Source organism: Eurosta solidaginis, chromosome 1 (assembly GCF_040869045.1).
Source record: "Eurosta solidaginis isolate ZX-2024a chromosome 1, ASM4086904v1, whole genome shotgun sequence".
Lineage (NCBI taxonomy): Eukaryota > Metazoa > Arthropoda > Insecta > Diptera > Tephritidae > Eurosta > Eurosta solidaginis.
This window is the reverse complement of record NC_090319.1, coordinates 7,333,291-7,354,542: the sequence shown is the minus strand read 5'-3', so window position 1 is coordinate 7,354,542 and position 21,252 is coordinate 7,333,291. Positions and strand designations below refer to the sequence as shown.

Below are 21,252 nucleotides of genomic sequence, written 5' to 3'. Positions count from 1 at the left end.
TTTTATAAAATAACTCCGTCCACTTGGCAAATACAAGAAGCTTTCTAGGACGTATGCCACTTGCTGCTTCTAGATTTGACAGCTGTATCACTCACAACAGCTGGAGTCTTAGCATGGCAAGCGCACAAAACGTGTCCGATCGTTTTACAATCGCTCTAAATAGCTTGATAGCTTCAGAGCTTCCTCAAACCAATTGTCAACCTCACCTACGCGAGGGGAATCCTGTTACAAATATGTATGTATCATACACATAACTATTTAGCAGGCGAGGCTCTGGCGATCCAAAGTTTCTCAAGGAACCAGGGTGTGTGGCGAGATGGCCTAGAAGGTTTAATGTGGTCATATTAATTGTTCCCGAGATGATACCTTAATGGTGTTTGTTACCGGAACGTACCGGATCTATATCTGGCGAAGGACCATCAACATCGATAACACTCCCCTAAACATATTTGAAAGATAGATTTGGCAATGTAAGCCATGATGAACCGTTCTCTCTTCTGGTCGGTCATAATATTTTTTTTTAGTTTTCGCGCAATTTGATATTTAAAAATCGACAAAAAGAATTAAAAAAATAAACATTAAAATATTAAAATATGTTTTGGTTTGAGAAAAAAGGAAGAAATTTGAAATTTTGTTCATCGCGGAAAAACTCCAATAATGTCAACACTAGTTATACCTTGTAAGTGATCCTAGCATAATACAACAGTGTGGGAAAAAATGAGCCGTGGCGGGTGGTGTAAATTTTTTTTTGACTGGAGTTACACAGTACAGTGGTGGCCTTATAATTAATATCAGGCAAAGCTAAAGTAACAAATTATGAGTGGGTTAAACATTTTTTTTAACCCACTGTACCCCATACAAATAATTATATGTACAATGCTTCAACTATTATTTAAATTAAATTAATAAATGATAACAGGCGGCAGCGGTGGTGTGATGGTAGCGTGCTCTGCCTACCCCATCGAGGGTCCTGGGTTCAACTTCCGGGAAAAAGTAACATCAAAAATTTAGAAACAAGTTTTTTCAATCAGAAAAAAAGGTGTTTTAATTGGGTCGCCCCTCGGAATGATTTGACAAACACTCCGAGTGTATTTCTGCCATGAAAATCCTCTCAGTGAAAATTTATCTGCTTTGAAGATGCCGCCAATTTTTTAAAGAAAATTAAAAAGCAGCACGACGCAAATTGGAATAGAAGCTCGGCCTTAATCTCCTCGGAGATGAATCGCGCCAAGTATTTTTTTTAATGATAACATAGAAAGACTACTTTACTAAGCTACTAACTTAATGACTTAATCAAAGATTAAATACAAATATTTGTTTCTATTTCTTCGAGCCAAGATTTGGATGTGATCATGAGAATTCAGAAATTGGTTGATGCTACTAGCTGGGCACGTACATAGTTCGATCCTTCGATCTAGTGGATAATTATACTCAGCTGAGAAGAGCTCACAGAGTATATTAACTTTGTTCGCATAACGGTAATCCGTAACGGCATAAACTAATCGATATAGATATATACTTCTATATATCAAAATGATCTGGGTGAAAAAAGGAATTCATTTAGCCATGTCCGTCCGTCCGTCCGTCTGTAAACACGATAACTTGAGTAAATTTTGAGGTATCTTGATAAAATTTGGTATGTAGGTTCCTGGGCGCTCATCTCAGATCGCTATTTAAAATGAACGAAATCGGATTACAACCACGCCCACTTTTTCGATATCGAAAATTACGAAAAACCGAAAAAGTGCGATAATTCATTACCAAAGATGGGTAAACCAATGAAACTTGGTAGGTGCGTTGACCTTATGACGCAAAACAGAAAATCAGTAAATTTTTGGACAATGGGCGTGGCACCGCCCACTTTTAAAAGAAGGTAATTTGAAAGTTTTGCAAGCTGTAATTTCGTAGTCGTTGAAGATATCATGATGAAATTTGGCAGGCACGTTGCTCCTATTACTATATGTGCGCTAAATTAGCAAAATCGGATGACGAACACGCCCACTTAAAAAAAAAAAAATTCAAAGTCAAATTTTAACAAAAAATTTAAAATCTTTACAGTATATAAGTAAATTATGCCAACATTCAACTGCAGTAATGATTTTCATTTAATTCGTCTAGAATACTTTTAAGGGCATAAGTCGAACTAAAATTTACCAATCCTTGTGAAATTTGGCGTGTTCATAGATTCTATGACGATAACTGTTTTCTGTGAAAATGGGCGAAATTGGTTGAAGCTACGCCCAGTTTTTATACATAGTCTACCGTCTGTCCTTCCGCTCGGCCGTTAACACGATAACTTGAGCAAAAATCGATATATCTTTACTAAACTTTGTTCACGTACTTATCTGAACTCACTTTATATTGGTATTAAAAATAGGCGAAATCCGACTATGACAACGCCCACTTTTTCGATATCGAAAACTACGAAAAATGAAAAAAATGCCATAATTCTGTACCAAATATGTGAAAAAAGATGAAACATGGTAATTGGATTGGTTTATTGACGCAAAATGTAACTTTAGAAAAAACTTTGTAAAATGGGTGTGACACCTACCATATCAAGTAGAATAAAATGAAAAAGTTCTGCAGGACGAAATCAAAAGCCCTTGGAATCTTGGCAGGAATACTGTTCGTGGTATTACATATATAAATAAATTAGCGATACCCGACAGATGATGTTCGGGGTCACCCTGATCCACATTTCGGTCGGTATCTCGAAAACACCTTCACATATACAACTAAGGGCCACTCCCTTTTAAAACTCTCATTAATACCTTTAATTTGGTACCCATATCGTACAAACACATTATAAAGTCACCCCTGGTCCACCTTTATGGCGTTATCTTGAAAAGTCGTCCACCTATAGAACTAAGGCCCACTGCCTTTTAAATAATCATTAGCACCTTTCATTTGATGCCCATATCGTACAAACATATTCTAGAGTCACCCCTGGTCCACCTTTATGGCGATATCTGGAAAAGGCGTCCACCTATAGAACTAAGGCCCACTCCCTTTTAAAATACTCATTAACACCTTTCCTTTGATAACCATATAGTACAAACAAATTCTATAGTTACCCCTGGTCCACCTTTATGGCGATATCCTGAAATTGCGTCCACCTATAGAACTATGGCGCATTCTCTTTTAAAATACTCTTTAATACCTTCCATTTGAAACCAAAGCTCTCAGCTGAGTATGTAATGTTCGGTTACACCCGAACTTAGCCTTCCTTACTTGTTTTAAATTGAAATCGTTGAAACAGTAAGTTCATAGTTTTAGTTATGAGGCCAACACCGTACATGTGTAAATGTATTAGGTGGTCCGTTTATTACCAACTTTTTATACCCAGCTGTACTTGTATACAGGTTAGATTAGATAACAGGTTGATTAGATAACAGTTTGTTGTACAGGTATAAAGGAATCGAGATAGATATAGACTTCCATATATCAAAATCGTAAGTACCGAAAAAAAATTTGATTGAGCCATGTCCGTCCGTCCGTCTGTCCGTTAACACGATAACTTGAGTAAATATTGAGATATCTTCACTAAATTTGGTACACGAGCTTATCTAGACCCAGAATAGATTGGTATTGAAAATTACCGAAATCGGATGATAACCACGCCCACTTTTTGTATATATAACATTTTGGAAAACACCAAAAACTTGATTATTTAGTAAATAATACACCTAGAATGTTGAAATTTGACGTGTGGACTGATATTGACACTTTTGATAAAAATTTAAAAAAAAAATTTAAAATGGGCGTGGCACCGCCCACTTGTGATAAAATCAATTTTACGATTATTAATCAAAAATCGGTAAACCTATCGTAATAAAATTCGGCAGAGAGGTTGCCTTTACTATAAGGAATTCTTTGAAGAAAAATTAACGAAATCGGTTAAGGACCACGACCACTTTTTATAAAAGATTTTTAAAAGGGTCGTGGACGAATAAAATAAGCTTTATCTTTGCAAAAAAGAGCTTTATATCAATGGGATTTCATTTCCCAAGTGGATTTATAACAAGAAATAGCAAAAACTTCAAATTTAAAAAAAATGGGCGTGGCACCGCACCTTTTATGACTAAGTAATTTTCTATGGTTCGGGAGCCATAACTCGAAAAAAATTAGTTCAGAATAGAACTGTATGTATTGTAACACTATTAAGCACACAAAACAAACAACAACAACATTTCAAATGTACAGCTGGGTATGTATTGTTCGGTTTCACCCGAACTTAGACTTCCTTACTTGTTTTTTTTTTTTTAGTTTTTTAACTTAGGAATTAAATTAATTAAGATTTTTGCCTTTTATTGCCTTGTATGTACTTATGCATTTTTATCTAATTTTTTTTCTTTCCTTTCGCGTTTTTACTGTCAATCAATTGAAATGCAAATATCGCTATTGACTACGGCATCGCTTGGTTTATTTCCTTAAATTTCGCTTCTACCATCTAATTCAAATGTGTTTAGACGGAAATCGCAAAGCGTTTGAATACATTGATAAATCAGTTGCTACCATTTTTGCAAGCCGATCATCAACAGCAGGTCTTAAATGCAGTGGAGCGCGCGAAACAAGTTACAATGCAGGAATTAAATCTGATCATCGGGGTAAGATTTATTTCTTAAACTCTTTTATCACATACATTTAGTTATTGCTTGCTTATAATGAATTTAAGGTTTCCAAAGGTTATATTTATTTAATAAGGGCTACATCAAAGCGAATTCAGTAGCGTGATGATCTAACATTAGCATTGCTCTTGCGATAAAAAATATGATACCAGTAAAAAGAAAAGACGAACATTTTCTTTTGATTTAACATTAGAGGTATTCGTTTTAGTGATGGAACGATATTTCGCTATTGGTGATTGCATCGCCGTGAAAGAAAAATCGCTAATAGCGATAGCTATTGCTATCCAAATATATCAGTGATTGGCGATGTTTCTTCACTCGGTTGTCTTTACTTTTAGCGAGTTTACTCTTTCAGGCGACGTTATTTTGAATTGATTTTTTTCTAAACGACGTTTTGATCTGGTTGGCTGCGAAATTTTGGTTGTATAATTTATTAAAAATCCGTTTTAATGCCGAGTGAAAGATGAGAGCAAATTATAGTAAAAAAAGAAGTGAAATGTGGCAATTTTATGAGACCATAAATGAAACGCATGCAAAGGTGAAAATGGAAAAGTCCCCGTTCATATAAATATTTCTTGAAGTGTATAAAAGAGATCAAATGACTGAATTTTTTTGTTTTTAATTACAAATGACGCTAAATAGACCTGGGTCTTTAGACTTGGTCTAAGATTGGTTGTCTGTGTAATTCCTAAGTTAATACTTCTAGGCAGTAGCCGTTTCCGTTTTTGATGGAAAAATAAAAGAATTATAGAAACATATATCATTCGTCTTATTGTAAACAGATTAACTCAAACTTTTGGTTTTTTGGGAGAATGCAATTCAAGTTTTGTCATACTATATGGTTGAATTCTCCGGCTAATTTCTAGGGCACTGAAGTGGGTGGTTAATTTTCTGTCAAAGAATATTTTTATAATAGTTTGAAAAAATTAATTCATTTTACTTTAAAAACATTATGCAGCCAAATACAAATTTCAGAATAAATTCATATGGAGTATTTCTGAATACATCGGTGTAGTATAAAAATAATAGTAATAAATCATGTTTTAATTGAATTACATATACGGATTTATTTCGGGTTGATTCATCTTACATTCGAAAATAAAATCATTTTCAATTAGCAAAATTTATAAAACTATAAATGCATAGACATCTATTTCAGGTAGTTTCATCTCATTGAGTGTAATACGAGACTGAACATAATGTTGTCAGCCAGTTAATAATATATGTGACCCGGTCTATGAAAAGATGGCTTATGACTCAAAAAACAGCTGTTAACAGCTGTTTCTCTCAAAAAAAAAAAAAAACAGCTGTTTATCGCAATTTCTTTTTTGAGTCATAAGCCACCTTTTCATAGACCGGGTCACACATATTATAATATCTCAGAAAATTAGAATGTCACATTACATCAGTTTACAATAAAAGGTACATATTTTTTCCTTTTTATTCCAATTTTGGTTTATATCTTCTGTATACTAATTTAAATTAATGTATAACATTCAATCTACTCCGGTAAACAAACTTAAACATTCATTTTTTATATCCAAGTATACAAATTGCAGATTCGCTTATTAAAAATAATATAAAGCGATCGCTATAGCTATAAAAAACAGCCCCGATTCAAAAATCGCCATATCTATTTGCACTGATAGCTCAAAATCGCTATATCGTCCATCACTAATTCGTTTTATCTTGCGAACGGTGCACGTATTGTAAAGTAACAACAACAAAATACACATACATGTATGCAATCCGTGCAATTTATAGTTCCTCTCATTTCGCTCCCCGAAATGATTGAGCAATCGTTTTTATATTTTTTCGTCGTATTTTGCTATAACTTCGCAATGGGATGCTCTCATAGTCTTGCATATTTTGTCGTGGGATATAAACAATCCGTGCAATCCGGACACATTGCAACATAAAGTGAATCCCCCTTTTGTGTTGTGGGACGAATTGGGTCTGAATTCGCTTTGCAAGCACATTTTATAGATTCGCCTTGGGTAACGTTTTTAAATTTTTATGATTATTGACACAATCTCTGAGTGTAATGTAAACACAAAATTGTGCGACACATTAAAAACTATGTAAAAATACACTTGTGGATAAAGGTTTCCAATACTATTTTTGAGTGCGTCTTACAATGTTTTTTGTGAATTGCTTATAAATACGAAGACCAAGCGTCCTGTTAATTTATTTAATTTATTGAGGATTTGGCCAATTACTTTCAGTCATATATGTTTTTACCAATTTCTGTTTGCGATGTATCCTTTGTGTATATATACATAATAATCATATGTTACAATATACATATGTATGTGCGAGGTGATATCCGAAGTTTGAAATAACCGATTGTAATCAAGTGTGGTAAGCGCCTGTAATTTGGACCAACTGAAGATCTCATCTCAAATAACAACCAATTGGCCAGTGCCATGCCCCCAGGCAAAGATTCCTTTCCTTTTAACTCGGAGTGTATTTCGTTTAGACAAAACATGAACATACGGCGATTTATTTTCCGCTACACAGTTGAAATTGAAAATAATAATTGGTTTGACAGCAGAGCTTTATAATTCCTATTTTATTCATTGTCATAGTCGCTGTTATTATTTTAAATTTGCTGGACAATAGGGCTTTTATTAAGAAAATTGTCTTGAAATCAGCAAAAATTGTTTTAAGCAAATAGTTAACAATATGCGAAATTAGTTAAAATTTCAAAACTGAGTATTGTTATACTGTTTCCAAGATCATTTTGGGATAGTTAATAAAGTAAGTATTTTGGGATTGATTTAAGGACTATTTACTTCGGGCTATTTCCGGCTTGTTTAAAGAATTATTTTGCCATTATATACTTTGGTATAGTTTCGCAATTAGTCTCTTGATAATTTCAGCACTGTTTACTCAAAAGATCATAAAGAGACTATTTCGGGAACATTCGAGAATTTTTCAAGCTTATTTTGGAAATATTTTAGGGACAATTTCGGGGCTGTTTTCAGATCATTTCGGAACCATCTCTGGATCATTTTATTAATATTCCCGGAGCTTAAAGAAATCCCTTTTGTTATTATTTTAAGCATAGTTAGGGATCATTTGGGGATTGTATCTAGGATATATCGAAACTATTTGGGAATTACTCGCGAACTGTTTTCTTAACTTATGTTCTTTTAATTAGACTTTTTTTTTTGAATTCAAAAATAACAGTTAAATCCTTTTTATTATATAGGACCAAAATTTAAGCCTGGACTTTCTATTTTCTGCCAGAATAAAAGTCAGTTTTTAATATCCAGGGATTGAAGGTGTTTTTTGAGCGCTATTTGGAGTAAAATGAAATTTCCCAAGTGTACCATATTTTCAATGTTTCCGTACCATAATAATTGCCATTAAAAGGTCGGAAAAGTAAGCTTGCATTTCAGCTAATATAAACTGCGTTGTTTTGTTTTTTTTTTTTAATAAAAAAAGAGCATTTTTTGGAACGTTACTAATGTTCCCTTAATAACTATACATATAAATAGGGTTTAATACAATTATAAAATCGTCCAATAGTATAACAACTACAAAGTTCCATCGAAATTGGAGTTATAAAAAAATTTTGCGTGCTACACTTGGAAAATTTTAACTCATACATATGTATGTAGCTTTATAGCGTACCTTTATCGCTAATCCAACAACAACATTCCTGATACCCGAGTCTGACATATGTAATACCTTTTGATTTCTATTCTATTCTTTCCGTGATCGAATTATTTTGAAGTCATAAAAAAATGAATCACTTTATTACAGTCAGGTAATTCACAAGGCCTCTTATTGTCTTATGTATTATTTTTTTAATATGGCCTTTATGAATACTACAATGAGTTGTATATCGTATTAAACTACATCCGTAACAAAAGCCATCACTACAAGGCACTAAAAAATTAAAATTTATGCAACCTATTATATTTTTATTTATTCTTACTTACCCCCTTTTTTGTTTTTTTTTTTTTTACATTTTGTAACGAAAATTCTTTGAAATTTAAAAAAATAAATAAATAATTTACTTGAAAAAGCAATATATCGTCGGTCTATATTCAACGCCTTCCATTGGCAATTTTGACGAAAATAAGTTTTAGATGGTAAAATGATCTCTAACTCACCTTTCATATATGATATTAATGCCAACCTTAAAACTTAGCTCAAATGGTACAAAAAAACTTTTTCAACAGCAGAACCCTCTATCAGCATACATTGTTATACGTAGCTATATTTAAGCATAGAAAATTATAGCTTTAATCACAGAACTTTGGGGTGCAAAGATATAATAGGGCCGAGATAGAGATAGACTTCCGTAAATCAAAATTATCAGTGCCGAAGAATATTTTGTTTGCGCCAGGTCCGTCTGTCCGTCCGTCCCCGATTAACGTTTTTTGATAATACCTGCCTTGAGAACTAACATCATGGCCTCCGATATGGAACTCTAGCACTTTACCCAAAATTACACGCTTCCCAAGGCAGTCGGTTCTATGTACCGGAGCGACTCGGGATTTTTCCCGACCAAGGACTGTCATTTCAGTGTGACCCCATCTAATTTGTTTCGTCCCTCCCACAAATTGTCATCCTCCCAGCAGCTCCTTGCAGCAGGACTGCTCCATCTCCCTTACTCCGGGAAGGCATTGAATCCAATCCGGGTCCGTCTCCTGACCCTGGTCCTGAGAAATGGTTTTGCTGCATCTGCCGGAAAAGAATCTTTTTAGGACGGTCATACTCTGTTCAGTGTGTCTCGTGCAAGGGATGGTTGCATCGGACAGGTTGTTCTGGGCTTGTCCCAAAACCCGACGTCCACGTAACTTTTATAAATCTTTTGTGGCTCCTTGCTGTTCACGCCCAAGGGCGTCCCGTAGTTTACGCCTTAGCGCCCCCCCCCCCCCCCCACTACCCTCCAGCAAACTGTCTCTTTCCACCTTTGCCATACCTGAGAAATGGAAAATGGCCAAGGTGGTCCCGCTACTAAAGCCTGGGAAACCAGCTAACATAGGTGAGTCGTATCGTCCGATATCTCTCCTATCGCCAGTGGCAAAGACGCTTGAAGCCATTTTGCTCCCTTATTTCCAAGCAAATTTGCAGCTATCCCCTCATCAGCATGGCTTCAGAAAACTCCATAGCACTACCACCGCGCTAAATGCCATTAGCACCCAGATAAATTGCGGTTTAAATCAATACCCCCACCATAGAACAGTACTCGTAGCGCTAGACCTATCAAAAGCTTTCGATACGGTCAACCATGGCTCGTTACTGCAGGACCTGGAAGCGTCTACCCTTCCCCCATGTCTTAAAAGGTGGACCGCAAATTATCTGGGTGGTCGGCAGGCATCGGTGCAATTTAGAAACGAAGCATCAAAACCAAGGAGAATTAAATAAGGGGTGCCACAGGGTGGTGTCCTATCCCCACTTTTGTTTAATTTCTACATATCTAAGCTACCTTCACCACCGGAAGGAGTCACAATCGTTTCCTACGCCGATGACTGCACAATAATGGCCACAGGCCCAGGCCCAAAGATCGATGCGCTATGCAATAAAATAAATGGCTACCTCCCTGATCTCTCCAGTTTTTTCGCCTCGCGAAACCTGGCATTATCACCGACTAAATCTTCCGCGACCTTATTTACAACATGGACGCCCCAAATGTCGACCATTTTGAACATCCACGTCGATGGAACTACGCTACCGACTGTCCTACACCCCAAAATCTTGGGTGTGACGTTTGATCAGGGTCTAAATTTTGGTGAGCACGCAGCCGCAATTCTTCCGAGAATTCAGAGCCGTAACAAAATCCTCAAATCCCTCGCTGGCAGTACTTGGGGAAAAGGTAAAGAAACGCTCATGACTACATACAAAGCAATTAGCCAGCCGATTACGTGCTACGCGTCACCCATATGGTCGCCAAGCCTAAAAATCACCCACTGGAAGAAACTACAGGCCTGCCAAAATACTGCTCTCAGAATCGCCACGGGCTGTCTTCTTATGTCCCCAGAACACCATCTGCATAATGAGGCGAGAATACTCCCCATCAGGGAGTGAAATGAGATGCTGACCAAACAGTTCCTGTTGAATACCCAGAAACCTGGGCATCCCAACAGACATCTGATTGATGAACCAGCACCGCCTAGGGGCTTAAGGTGTCATCTCCGTAAGCATTTTGAGGAAATACGGCACCTGAGAACCCAGCCGTATGAAGTGAAAAAACACAAGCAGGTCCTTGGTGAACTCCATAAACAGGCGTCGGACCTTTATGCCGGGAATTGCCCGGTGAATCCAGTGCTTAACGAAAATTATCCAAAACTTGCGGAAGAGGAACGCATAGTCCCCAGGGAAACGCGTGTCACTCTTGCTCAGCTTCGTTCTGGATACTGTAACAGGTTAAACTCTTACCTAGCCAGAATCAACCCCGACATACAAAATGTATGCCCCGCTTGCAACGTGTCCCCACATGACACCAACCATCTCTTCAATTGTAATGTGGAACCAACGCCTCTAACACCCCTTTCCTTATGGTCCACCCCTGTTGAAACGGCAAGTTTCCTTGGACTCCCGTTAGAGGATATTGATGACAATTTGTGATCGGTCGCGGCTATTAGGTGGGGCGAGCATTGCTACAACAACAACAACAACCCAAAATTACAAGGCATCATTCTCAAATCATCATGGTTCGACATAAACGCTACATCCCAAAAACTAATTTTTCTTTGTTCTGCAATAACCTCTATTAACAGTATTTTTTATAAAAATAATTTCCATTCGAATAGCAAAGACCTTTACTGACTTTTATACTAAACTAATTCTATCTAGGAATATAATAATAAAATAATAAGACGAGTTTAGAACAAAAAACTACTTTGAATACACAAAAGTTTATTTTATCAGACATGGGGGTACTTCATATTATTCGCCCGTCGAATCACCAAAGCTTAGGCATGGTCCTTCGAGCCGGATAAGTGGCTCGTATGGAAATTTCACTAGACGACTAAGCCGTCTAGGCGGGCGAGTATGTTTAAGTGACTTAAACTATGAACATTTTTCGTTCGTTTGTTTCATTAGCCATTGAGTGTGCCTGTAATTCTCAACTGGTTAGTGAAATATTCTAAAGACATAGTTAAAATTTTTTTTATCCCAAAGCGGGGTTTTTCAAAGCAAAACAAGGTGGCTCAACCCGCAGCCAGTACCTTGGAGCCCAGGTGCATAGCGACCTCCCTCTCTAAAAATAATAACATAACATACAGTCCACAAAAATTGCAAATAATATAATAACAAAAAAACTATTCGCCCGTCGAATCACCAAAGCTTAGACAGACACCTTAGGTCTAAAGAATAGGATTAAACTCCGGTTTACTTGCACTCGCACTGAAACCCCGCGCCATAAGCTGCGGAAATGTATTTTTTTACAAAAACTATATATGAGAAACAACAACAAAGCACACATGACAGGTTTAAAATCATAGCAAATGCATACGTTAGATAAGAGACCTTGTGAATTGCGTAAATATAACATATTTCGTGAACACTTAGAAAGTCTAATTAAATTAAATATTTAACCCCATATTCATAAAAAATAAAAAAAGCTTTTTAAAAGCACATTTCCGTACAAATTTCCAATTGTATGAGCTCTATAAACCTGTGTATTTTTTGATGAATATGGGGGTTAGTTCCTATTTATTTAATTTGTTCGCAGAAAATAAAAGTCGGTTCATAATTAAAATTCATAGAATATTTGTATTAAAATTTAAAAAAAAAACAAGCCATGTCGATCAGAAAAAGCCCTGGGATTTCAGAAACTACGCAAAATTTCATACAGGCCAATTTTTTTTCAGCAATTTGTTGAACATTGCCGTTAAACTTTTTTGTCAATGCAATCCATTGTAAAATTGTTACCAAATTTTTTATGTTCCTCTTTTGTAAATTTTATTTAATAATCATACTCTAATATTTTAATTTCTTTTTTTATTTCATTTATGCTCACTTTCATTAAAACAAAAAAAAAAAAAACAAAAAATATTGCAACAAAAATTGATTTTCAAAAATAAATCTTTCACACACACATCAATTTTCGTGATGTTGCAACGTGCAGCATCAGCATCAGGGAATACAGCAACTTCTAGTAAGTTCCTTTGTCACTTTTTAAATACGTTTATCACTACGTACATACTTACTATTTCTCTCTACAACAAGTTTTATACTTCTAATATTCAGCTTAACTATTGTTTGCTTCTTATTAATTTGCTGTAGTTTTTTTCTAACAATTAAAGCAAGTTTATAAGCCGTTATTTGTTTCTTGTCCCTAAAAAATACTCATAATCTCATTTTAGCCATTATGTGGTTGAATCATGTCATAAAAGTTTCGTATGCTCAGATTTTTTTTTTACAATGTTTTACGAAATAATTATAGTTTAGTAAGGACTTTCTAATTAAAATAAAACATATGAAATCCTTTACAAACTTCAGAATGAATTGCACTGAATTAAAAGCAAGTATACATCTTTATATGCGTAGTGCATATTAGTGAATAATCATCACTTTACTGGTTGTCAATATTGATATAAACAATATGTACATGTGTAGTGAATACGCAAATTTACACCCATGGCGGAACGATACAAGGTGGCAGCATGGTTACATACCTACAAACATAAATAAAAATTCAATGTACTTTGTTTTTGTAAATTCGATGGACAAACGTCAAAATTGTACTGCGCCGGAAGTTGATATATCAAATCAAATAAAAGAACGTTTATAATCAGCTGTTCCATGCTGCCACCTTGTATCGTTCCGCCATGTTTACACCTGTCGCAATATATGGCAACATCATCATAGAACAGCTGATGCTTAGAAATTATAGCCGACGTCCATGGTTCAACTATATGGTTGGCTCATCTGTACAATAACAAAATATGTCTGTTCAAATTGTCAAAATCTGGTATTGGTGTTGGTGCGAATGGTATGGAATGGAAACATAAAACTTAGCAGTTTTTGTATGTGTAAGAAAATGTTGCCAATGGGTTGGTTTCATTTTGAGTTTGCCACTTCCTTTTCACAATCCCATCGACCATGCAATGAAATAAATAAAATCAGCTGATGAGATGAGCCAACCATATAATTGAGCCATGGCCGACGTCATATTGAACTTTTCAATCTTAACGGACCACTAATTCATTCGTTCCTATTCATACTTGTATACTCGACGACTTCAGATATAAATTTTATTTACTAACGTTTTTATCTATTTCATTGTTCAGCAGTTAAGGTTTAATAATTTTTATTTAATAAATATAATCCGGAACAATTTTCATTGGGTTAACCGATACCGCGCCATCCACTACGCATACCCAAAAAAATAATTTTCGAGCTTGAGAAATTTAATTTTTTTTACTTTTTTTCGACTTTGATTTTTAAGGTTTTTTTCATGACCTACTGAAAAAATATTCATATGTATACCCTGTCCGACCCAAAAATGTGCGCTAAAAACGTTGTCGATAACAGTTTTTTGAAAAAAAAAAAAAAAAAAATATTTTTAGCGGACATTTTTGGTCGAACAGGGTATATTATATGAAAACTTTACAATCAAATGAAAATTTTTTTAGTAGGTCATAAAAAAAACCTTAAAAATCGAAGACGAAAAAAAGTAAAAAAAATTAAATTTCGCAGGCTCGAAAATTATTTTTTTTGGGTATGCATAGTGGAACTTTTTTTCCTTAGCCCAAATCTTATCGAAAAATCGATGGCGCGATATCGGTTAATAAATCGACCCAGTCTAATATACATAAATATGTTTTAGTGTTATACATTTATAGAACAACGACTATTCTCTAAATGTATATATATGCAATGCGAATTCCAATATCCAATTCGTCTAAAGCGACATTGTGTTTTGTTAATATTGGCAACCATAATAGGTATGAATACGAAGTAACTCTTGACTAAAAAACTATGTAGTGGTTTTACGAAACTTCTAAAGGTTTCTAAACGCTAGGATGAAACGAGAACGAAAAGATTAGTTTTGTATTTAAACTTTAAACAAAACTGAACATTTTTAAGTGTAAAATATCAAAATTGTCTTAAAACTAACTGAAAAAGTTTAAACCAACTGCTGAAATTTTAAAAATAAAAAATTTAATTGTAAAAACGACCTTTTTTAAAACGGTGACTAGTGCTACTCAAACAATACTTAGCCCATTTGAATGTTTTTAAACCAAAATTTTCGTAAATCTATCACCTTGTGCTTGACGAAGGATTTTCACGTTAGAAGGAATATTTTTTATTACCAATTAGAACAATCAGAAACAGATTAAAACGTGGTTTTTTGCGGAACCCTTTGCGGTTTTCAGACAATTTAGCTAACTGTCTATTTATAATAATAAAATGCTCATTGCAGTCAGACGAAAATTGTGCCCACTACACTGCGTACCAATTGTACTTGACTTGTTGGAGAGGCTTCGTTCAAATGACGTTTTTTTTTTCTATTAAAAAAGTCGAGAAATTTACTTATTTAATTTACTTATTGAAGCAATTGTTGTGAATTTGCTCAACATTCTTCGGTTTTCATTTAAAATAATCCCTTATATATGCATTGATTTTTGGTCGAGAAGGTGGTCTAACTGAAATGAACGTTTATTTTCTTTTTAACACGTGTAATTTCTCAGGAGATTGCATACTGTATTACTCCCTTTGTACTACTTCTGTATGCATATGCAATATATACAAAAGCACTAGAAAGACATGTATAATACATCCATACGTATGTTCAATACACTGAAAGAAATGGTCCTAGTAAAATCAACAAATCTGTTCTGTTGTTCTTGACTTAACGGAGATTCGGTGAAATTGATCGAATTACGGTTAATTCGACCGAGTTCTTTGTCAAGCGAACAAATTAGTTTAGTCATTTCAACAGAAGAGAAATTGTCACTCTTAAGTTAACAAAATTCTGTAAAATTGGCAGATTCCTAATCAATCTGATTTTTTTGTTAACACAACTGACCTCAATGGTCATTTCAACAGCGATCAACAGTCAATACATGAGCAAATTTCAAAGAGAATTTTACGCTCACTGCGCTCTCTACTTTGTACTTATGACGATAGTGCTACTTGTTAAAAAAAAACACCAAAATAAGAAAACCACCAAATCGAAACACTAGTTTTTCAGTTATCAATACAAAACGAAAAACCCTTTTTTGAATTTACTGTGCAAAAAATTATGATACCGGGACACCTATTTATCGGGTACAAATTTACAACTTCTCCTCCAAGCGAAATGCAAAATTGCGCCCTCTTGTTGCAAAAGTTTTGTTTGCATGAACAGGATTTTTCCAAAGTTAGTAACATTTTGTTAAATTGTTTACGAATTTTCACTCACGCGAACGTATCTAATAAGATAATAAAAAACATCCTTTTTTAATGTTGATGTTTCCGACAACATAAAAGTTTGAGTTGTTTTGGAATCGTTTCAACTTAAAGTGTTACGAAAATTAAACTTGCCGAATTACATGTAAAGTTACTCCAGTGGTCAATTACCTTCTAGCGATTTGATTCTTTACTTTTCTATAACTTACAAGTTCTCTATTTAAAATGTTATGTCAAACATTTATACTAAAAGTTTTATTCGAAACAATCAAGTGTGGCAACTACATGCGAGAGAAGAAATTGAGAATGAGCTGAGCTGCAACTGAAAGAATAGAGAAACAGTTTTGTGACTACACTTTTCATTTCTATATTCATATGTATGTAGCAAGCATGCATATTTACGTATTCACATATTTACGTATTTATATGGCGGCCGCCGTGGTGTGATAGTAGCGTGCTCCGCCTACCACACCGAATGCCCTGGGTTCACACCCCGGCAAAGCAACATCAAAATTTTATTTTCAATTAGAAGAAAATTTTTCTAAGCGGGGTCGCCCCTCGGCAGTGTTTGGCAAGCGCTCCGGGTGTATTTCTGTCATGAAAAGCTCTCAGTGAAAACTCATCTGCCTCGCAGATGCCGTTCGGAGTCGGCATAAAACAAGTGGGTCCCATCCCGCCAATTTTTAGGAAAAATTAAAAAGGAGCACGACGCAAATTGGAAGAGAAGCTCGGCCTTAGATCTCTTCGGAGGTTATCGCGCCTTACATTTATTTTTTTATTTTTTATGTATATGGCAACATAGATACTTTCGTACAAATCTGTCGCAACAACATTTTTTGTTCATTTGACTACTAAAACGGTCAGTTACGAATCAACGATTTGTGCGCAGTTGATTCAACATCTTGTTGCGATGGATAAAAACTCCCCCAGCGGGTTAGGGGATCAGAATATACCCGTGGTAGGTATGCCTGTCGTAAGAGGCGACTAAAATACCAGATTTAAGGGGCTGTGTAGCGCAACCCTTCAGGTTGCCAGCGCAATATATAGCTTCTCCAAACCCAATTGTCAACCTCACCTATCCGCGGCGAATCCTGTTTCACTAACAGACGAGGCTCTGGCGACCCCAAGCTCCTCATGGAAGGAGGGAGGGAATGGCCTGAAGGTTTAATGTGGTCACATAAATCGTTCCCGAGATGAACGGGCTAGCACCTTAATGGTGCTATGGTACCGGAGCGTACCGGATCTGTATCCGGCAAAGGACCATCACATCGATAACACTCCCCAAAGCCTTCGGGGAGCAACCTTATCGCTACAACAACAACAACAACATGGATAAAAATTTACAGAAATTTCGGTTGAATTGACCCGTATTTCAGTTGATTTTACTAGTATTTTTCTTTCAGTGAATACGTATGAAAGCAATATCCCTGCATTGATCCATAGGAATTTATTGTACGCATGTATGTAATAACAATAACATCGATATGATGAACGATGGCGCAACTTGAAGCCATCAACTTGGATTATACTTTTATTAGTCACTTATCGCGTTTTGTTTTGAAACTCCTATCTATTCGCTGTTTCTCATAATTTTTCCGCTATTCGGACAAACAAAAGTTTTTTCTGGACGAATAGCCTCCTGGTTTTTGATTTATATACTTTTTGATTTTGTAACTAAGCTCACTGTTAGTTCCAGTACCCTGACTTTAAAAACTTTTTCCTTATGATCTAATGAATTCATTTAAACTTTTGTACCTACTATTTAAATGCCTACTATCTTTGCATAGATATTGCCGCCTCGATTTTTTGCTTTTTATTTATTGGCTTGCATGGCTGTAGTTTTGGAAGAACGTTCGGGGTTTTGCCAAACCAAAAATTATTTGCAGCAGATTGGTTTCTATTGGATATGTTTGTATATTTAAGAATTTGTTAGGCATGTTCTTACCCTCAAATTTATAAAAAATTAGGCAGTTTATAAAACTTTTTATTAACAACATTTATAAGCTAAATTAATTTTTCACGAAATTGTGGGCTAATTTTTTTTTTAGAAGCATTTAGCTCTGTTATCGCATGGGTGATTATTTACACTGCTCAGCTGTCAAATCAGTTTTATAGATAAAGGATTTTAGCTTAAAATTTAAAAGCAATGTATGCATTTTTTATTATTAGTTTTCACATAGTTTGAGACGCTGTTGAACGTGTTTGGACGAAAGCGAAAAAAACAAATTTTCCCAAATTGCAAATGTTGACTAATACTTAAGACTACCAAAAGCTACATACTCGTACATACATGTATCAGTGTTGACAATTTTTCGGAAATTTTAGTAGGTTTATGGGTAAGCAGTTTTGTAGTCTGTCAACTTTTAGTATGATAATGGTTATAACCACACGAACTATAATAGGGCTTTGCGACTTCTACCGCAGTGATCATGAATGGGCCAAGTACTAGGAGAACATTTTTCACTAACTACGTACCATTCCAGCGGACAACATATGTTTCCGGCAATCCCAGAAACACAGTGAGCGTTATAGTGACGCGAATAAGCAACTTGGTGTGAGAGCTAGAAGCTTCAAATTATGGCTGATAGGAACCATGCATGAACATCCTACAAGAAATTTCGGCGCATATTTCTGCAGGAATTATAATGTCGACTTGGTAACATACGTTCAGTGTACTTAATTTGTCGCTTTTAAGGCTCTATCTATTGTGCGAAGGACTGATGACCATAGTGGACGAATTTATTGGCCTTATCAGTGCGGTTTCAGACCTGGTAAATATTCCCTCGAGAAACAGATCCTCTATTTCAAAGAAGCTTTAGACCTAGAAGATTCAATGTACCGGAACGTACCAAACCTACATATGTTTATCCGGCAAAGGACTATCAACATCGATAACATTCCCCCAAACCTTCGGGGAGGGTCTTTATTGTTACGGGAGAAAAACAACTTATCAGACAATTTTTTTTAAGCAGATGCTGGAGAAGATAAGTATAGCAGGAAACCTAAGCTGTGACGTTTCAGTCTATTGTAAGAGCATATAATTACTCGTGCATGCCGATGATATTGATAGCATTGGCGTTACAAACGCGCCGTAAGTTCCGCCTTCTCTGGATTGATTAAAGAGACGAAGAACTTTGATTTTGTATTGAGAGAGGGCTCGAGGAAGTGCTTGCTGTTATTAATGAAAAAATGTACACAATCGCGCATTTGGTAACCATGCCACAGTTGAGGGATATAAATTTGCAACTGGGGACTTCGTTTATGTGAGAACCAGCATTATCGACAACAATGTCAGCTTAGAAATCGAACGGAGAATAACTATTGCCAACAATTACATTATAATTTGCAGTAGGTAGACAATTGGAAACTATAGTCTTCTCTCGACAAACAAAAAGCGCCCATATCCTAAGTTGAAGCTTTACGGCCGGTAATTATAAGACAAAATTTAAACTTTCCTTTTTCGTCCTACGCGTTTCGATGCTTCCGCATCTTCTCCAGGGAGTCTAGTTTTTATTTAGAAAAAAAGTTAGTAGTTTACACATAACAACCAACAACTGAAGAATATTTTAACACTTTTTTCTAATAATTTTTTAAAAATTACATTAAAACATCATTTGTACATCGCAACCCACTGTCACGCTCTATAAGTCTGGACGGTGTCCAGAGAAGATGGGATGGCCCTTGGAACATTCAAGAGAAAATTTCTCCGAAATATGTATGGTCCTTTCCGTGCTGGAACGGTGTGTTTCGAATAAGTTGTAATGATGAACTGTATGCGCTTTACGCAGATATGAACATGATACAACAAATAAAATTCGACGCTAAGGCTCATAGAGCAATCCTATCGGAATGTATTTAGAAAGCTTGGGACGGGGGGGCTTGACACATGGGAGTTTCCGTAAAAGTGTCAACCAACAAAAGAAAGAGTAAACTTTTGCCTAGGACAATTTTTAAAAATTCCAATCGAAAGCCGTATATGTTGTCCTCTACGACGCAAGATATTAGTTCAATAATTTTGCTAATATAGAGCAAACATGGAGTGGCTTAAAATAATATTCGATGGGTGCATTAGACTGAATCAAGTATCCCACGCTTGAAGAGCTGCTCGTGTAGTTTTCCTACCAAAGGCGGGAGAGATCGGTCAAATGTATTCCAAAGGATACAACCTTGTTGAGTGACCTATAATCTTGAAATTTCGAAGGGTTTTGTATTTTTAACACGCTTATATTAGCTGCACGTGTTTGTATGCTTGTTTGTAAATCTCTAGGTTAGGCGCGCAAATGAGAGTTAGACCCATCTAGCGGCAATTATTGAAGACTCGCGGCAGTGGTAAAAGAAATCGTTACAAAACGAGTTGTGCTTAATAGCGGAGACACTGTTTATTTTATTTGGTTTATGTTATCATCCGACATTGGCTTCTTTGTGTTGTTTACGTCTTAAGAATGTGTGTTTGATTCCCTTTTAAACAATTTCTTAAACTTGCGCATATATTCTATTTTTAAATTTATATTATAAATAAACAGGCTTTATAAATAAATAAATAAATTGACCATCATATTCATAAAAAAATAAAATAAGTTTATAAAGCTATTATAATTGGAAATTTATGTGGGAGTGTCATTTTAAAAAGCTTTATAAACCTTCTATATTTTTTTATGAATAGGGAGATAAATCTATATCTCAAGAATTATAATTATTACCTTCATCACAATTATTCAGCATCGACTTAAGTGATCATCAATATCTCTGTAGAGTAATTTTATGGAATAACAAACTGTACTACCGATGTTTATTAAAGGTACATACGTGCCAACAAAGCAAGCGAAAGTAGTTTTTAATTTTCACTTAATACTCATAAATTGCATTAAACTGACTTCGGTTTTTGTATGTTTACTGGTGTGTTAAATTTTACTAAATTTTTAAGAGCCCAAGGACTTTGGTATCAGTTAATAATAATTTTTATTGAATTATTATTTGTTGCTATTAGTGGAAAACTGAAAACAAGGAAACTCCGTTAGGAAAACCGTCAGCTAATCATCGTCAGGCGATCTTGAAATGTATTTAAAGGTTTCACTGAAATTCGAAACGAAGATGACTCGGCATGAAACTGCAGCGCCTAACCGTTGGGCTAAACTGCTTTTATTTACTTGCTTACTTCAGCTTATTTATCATTTTTATGCCAACAATACAACGTCTGCACATTGTGTCTATAATAATTTTTCTTAATTTTTTATTCTATTCAGAAAAAGATTTTTGGTTGTAC

General features: G+C 35.4%; 1 protein-coding gene across 23 annotated transcripts in view; it reads left to right on the top strand.

Moving 5' to 3' along the window:
• Positions 1 to 21,252, top strand: part of gro (groucho) — a 94,347-nt gene that overhangs the window by 48,116 nt on the left and 24,979 nt on the right. For all 23 annotated transcript variants that reach the window (XM_067778639.1, XM_067778679.1, XM_067778672.1 and 20 more), the window contains one exon: positions 4,473 to 4,610. In XM_067778639.1, coding sequence (XP_067634740.1) covers positions 4,473 to 4,610 — 138 coding nt within the window. The remainder of the gene's footprint in view (positions 1 to 4,472; positions 4,611 to 21,252) is intronic.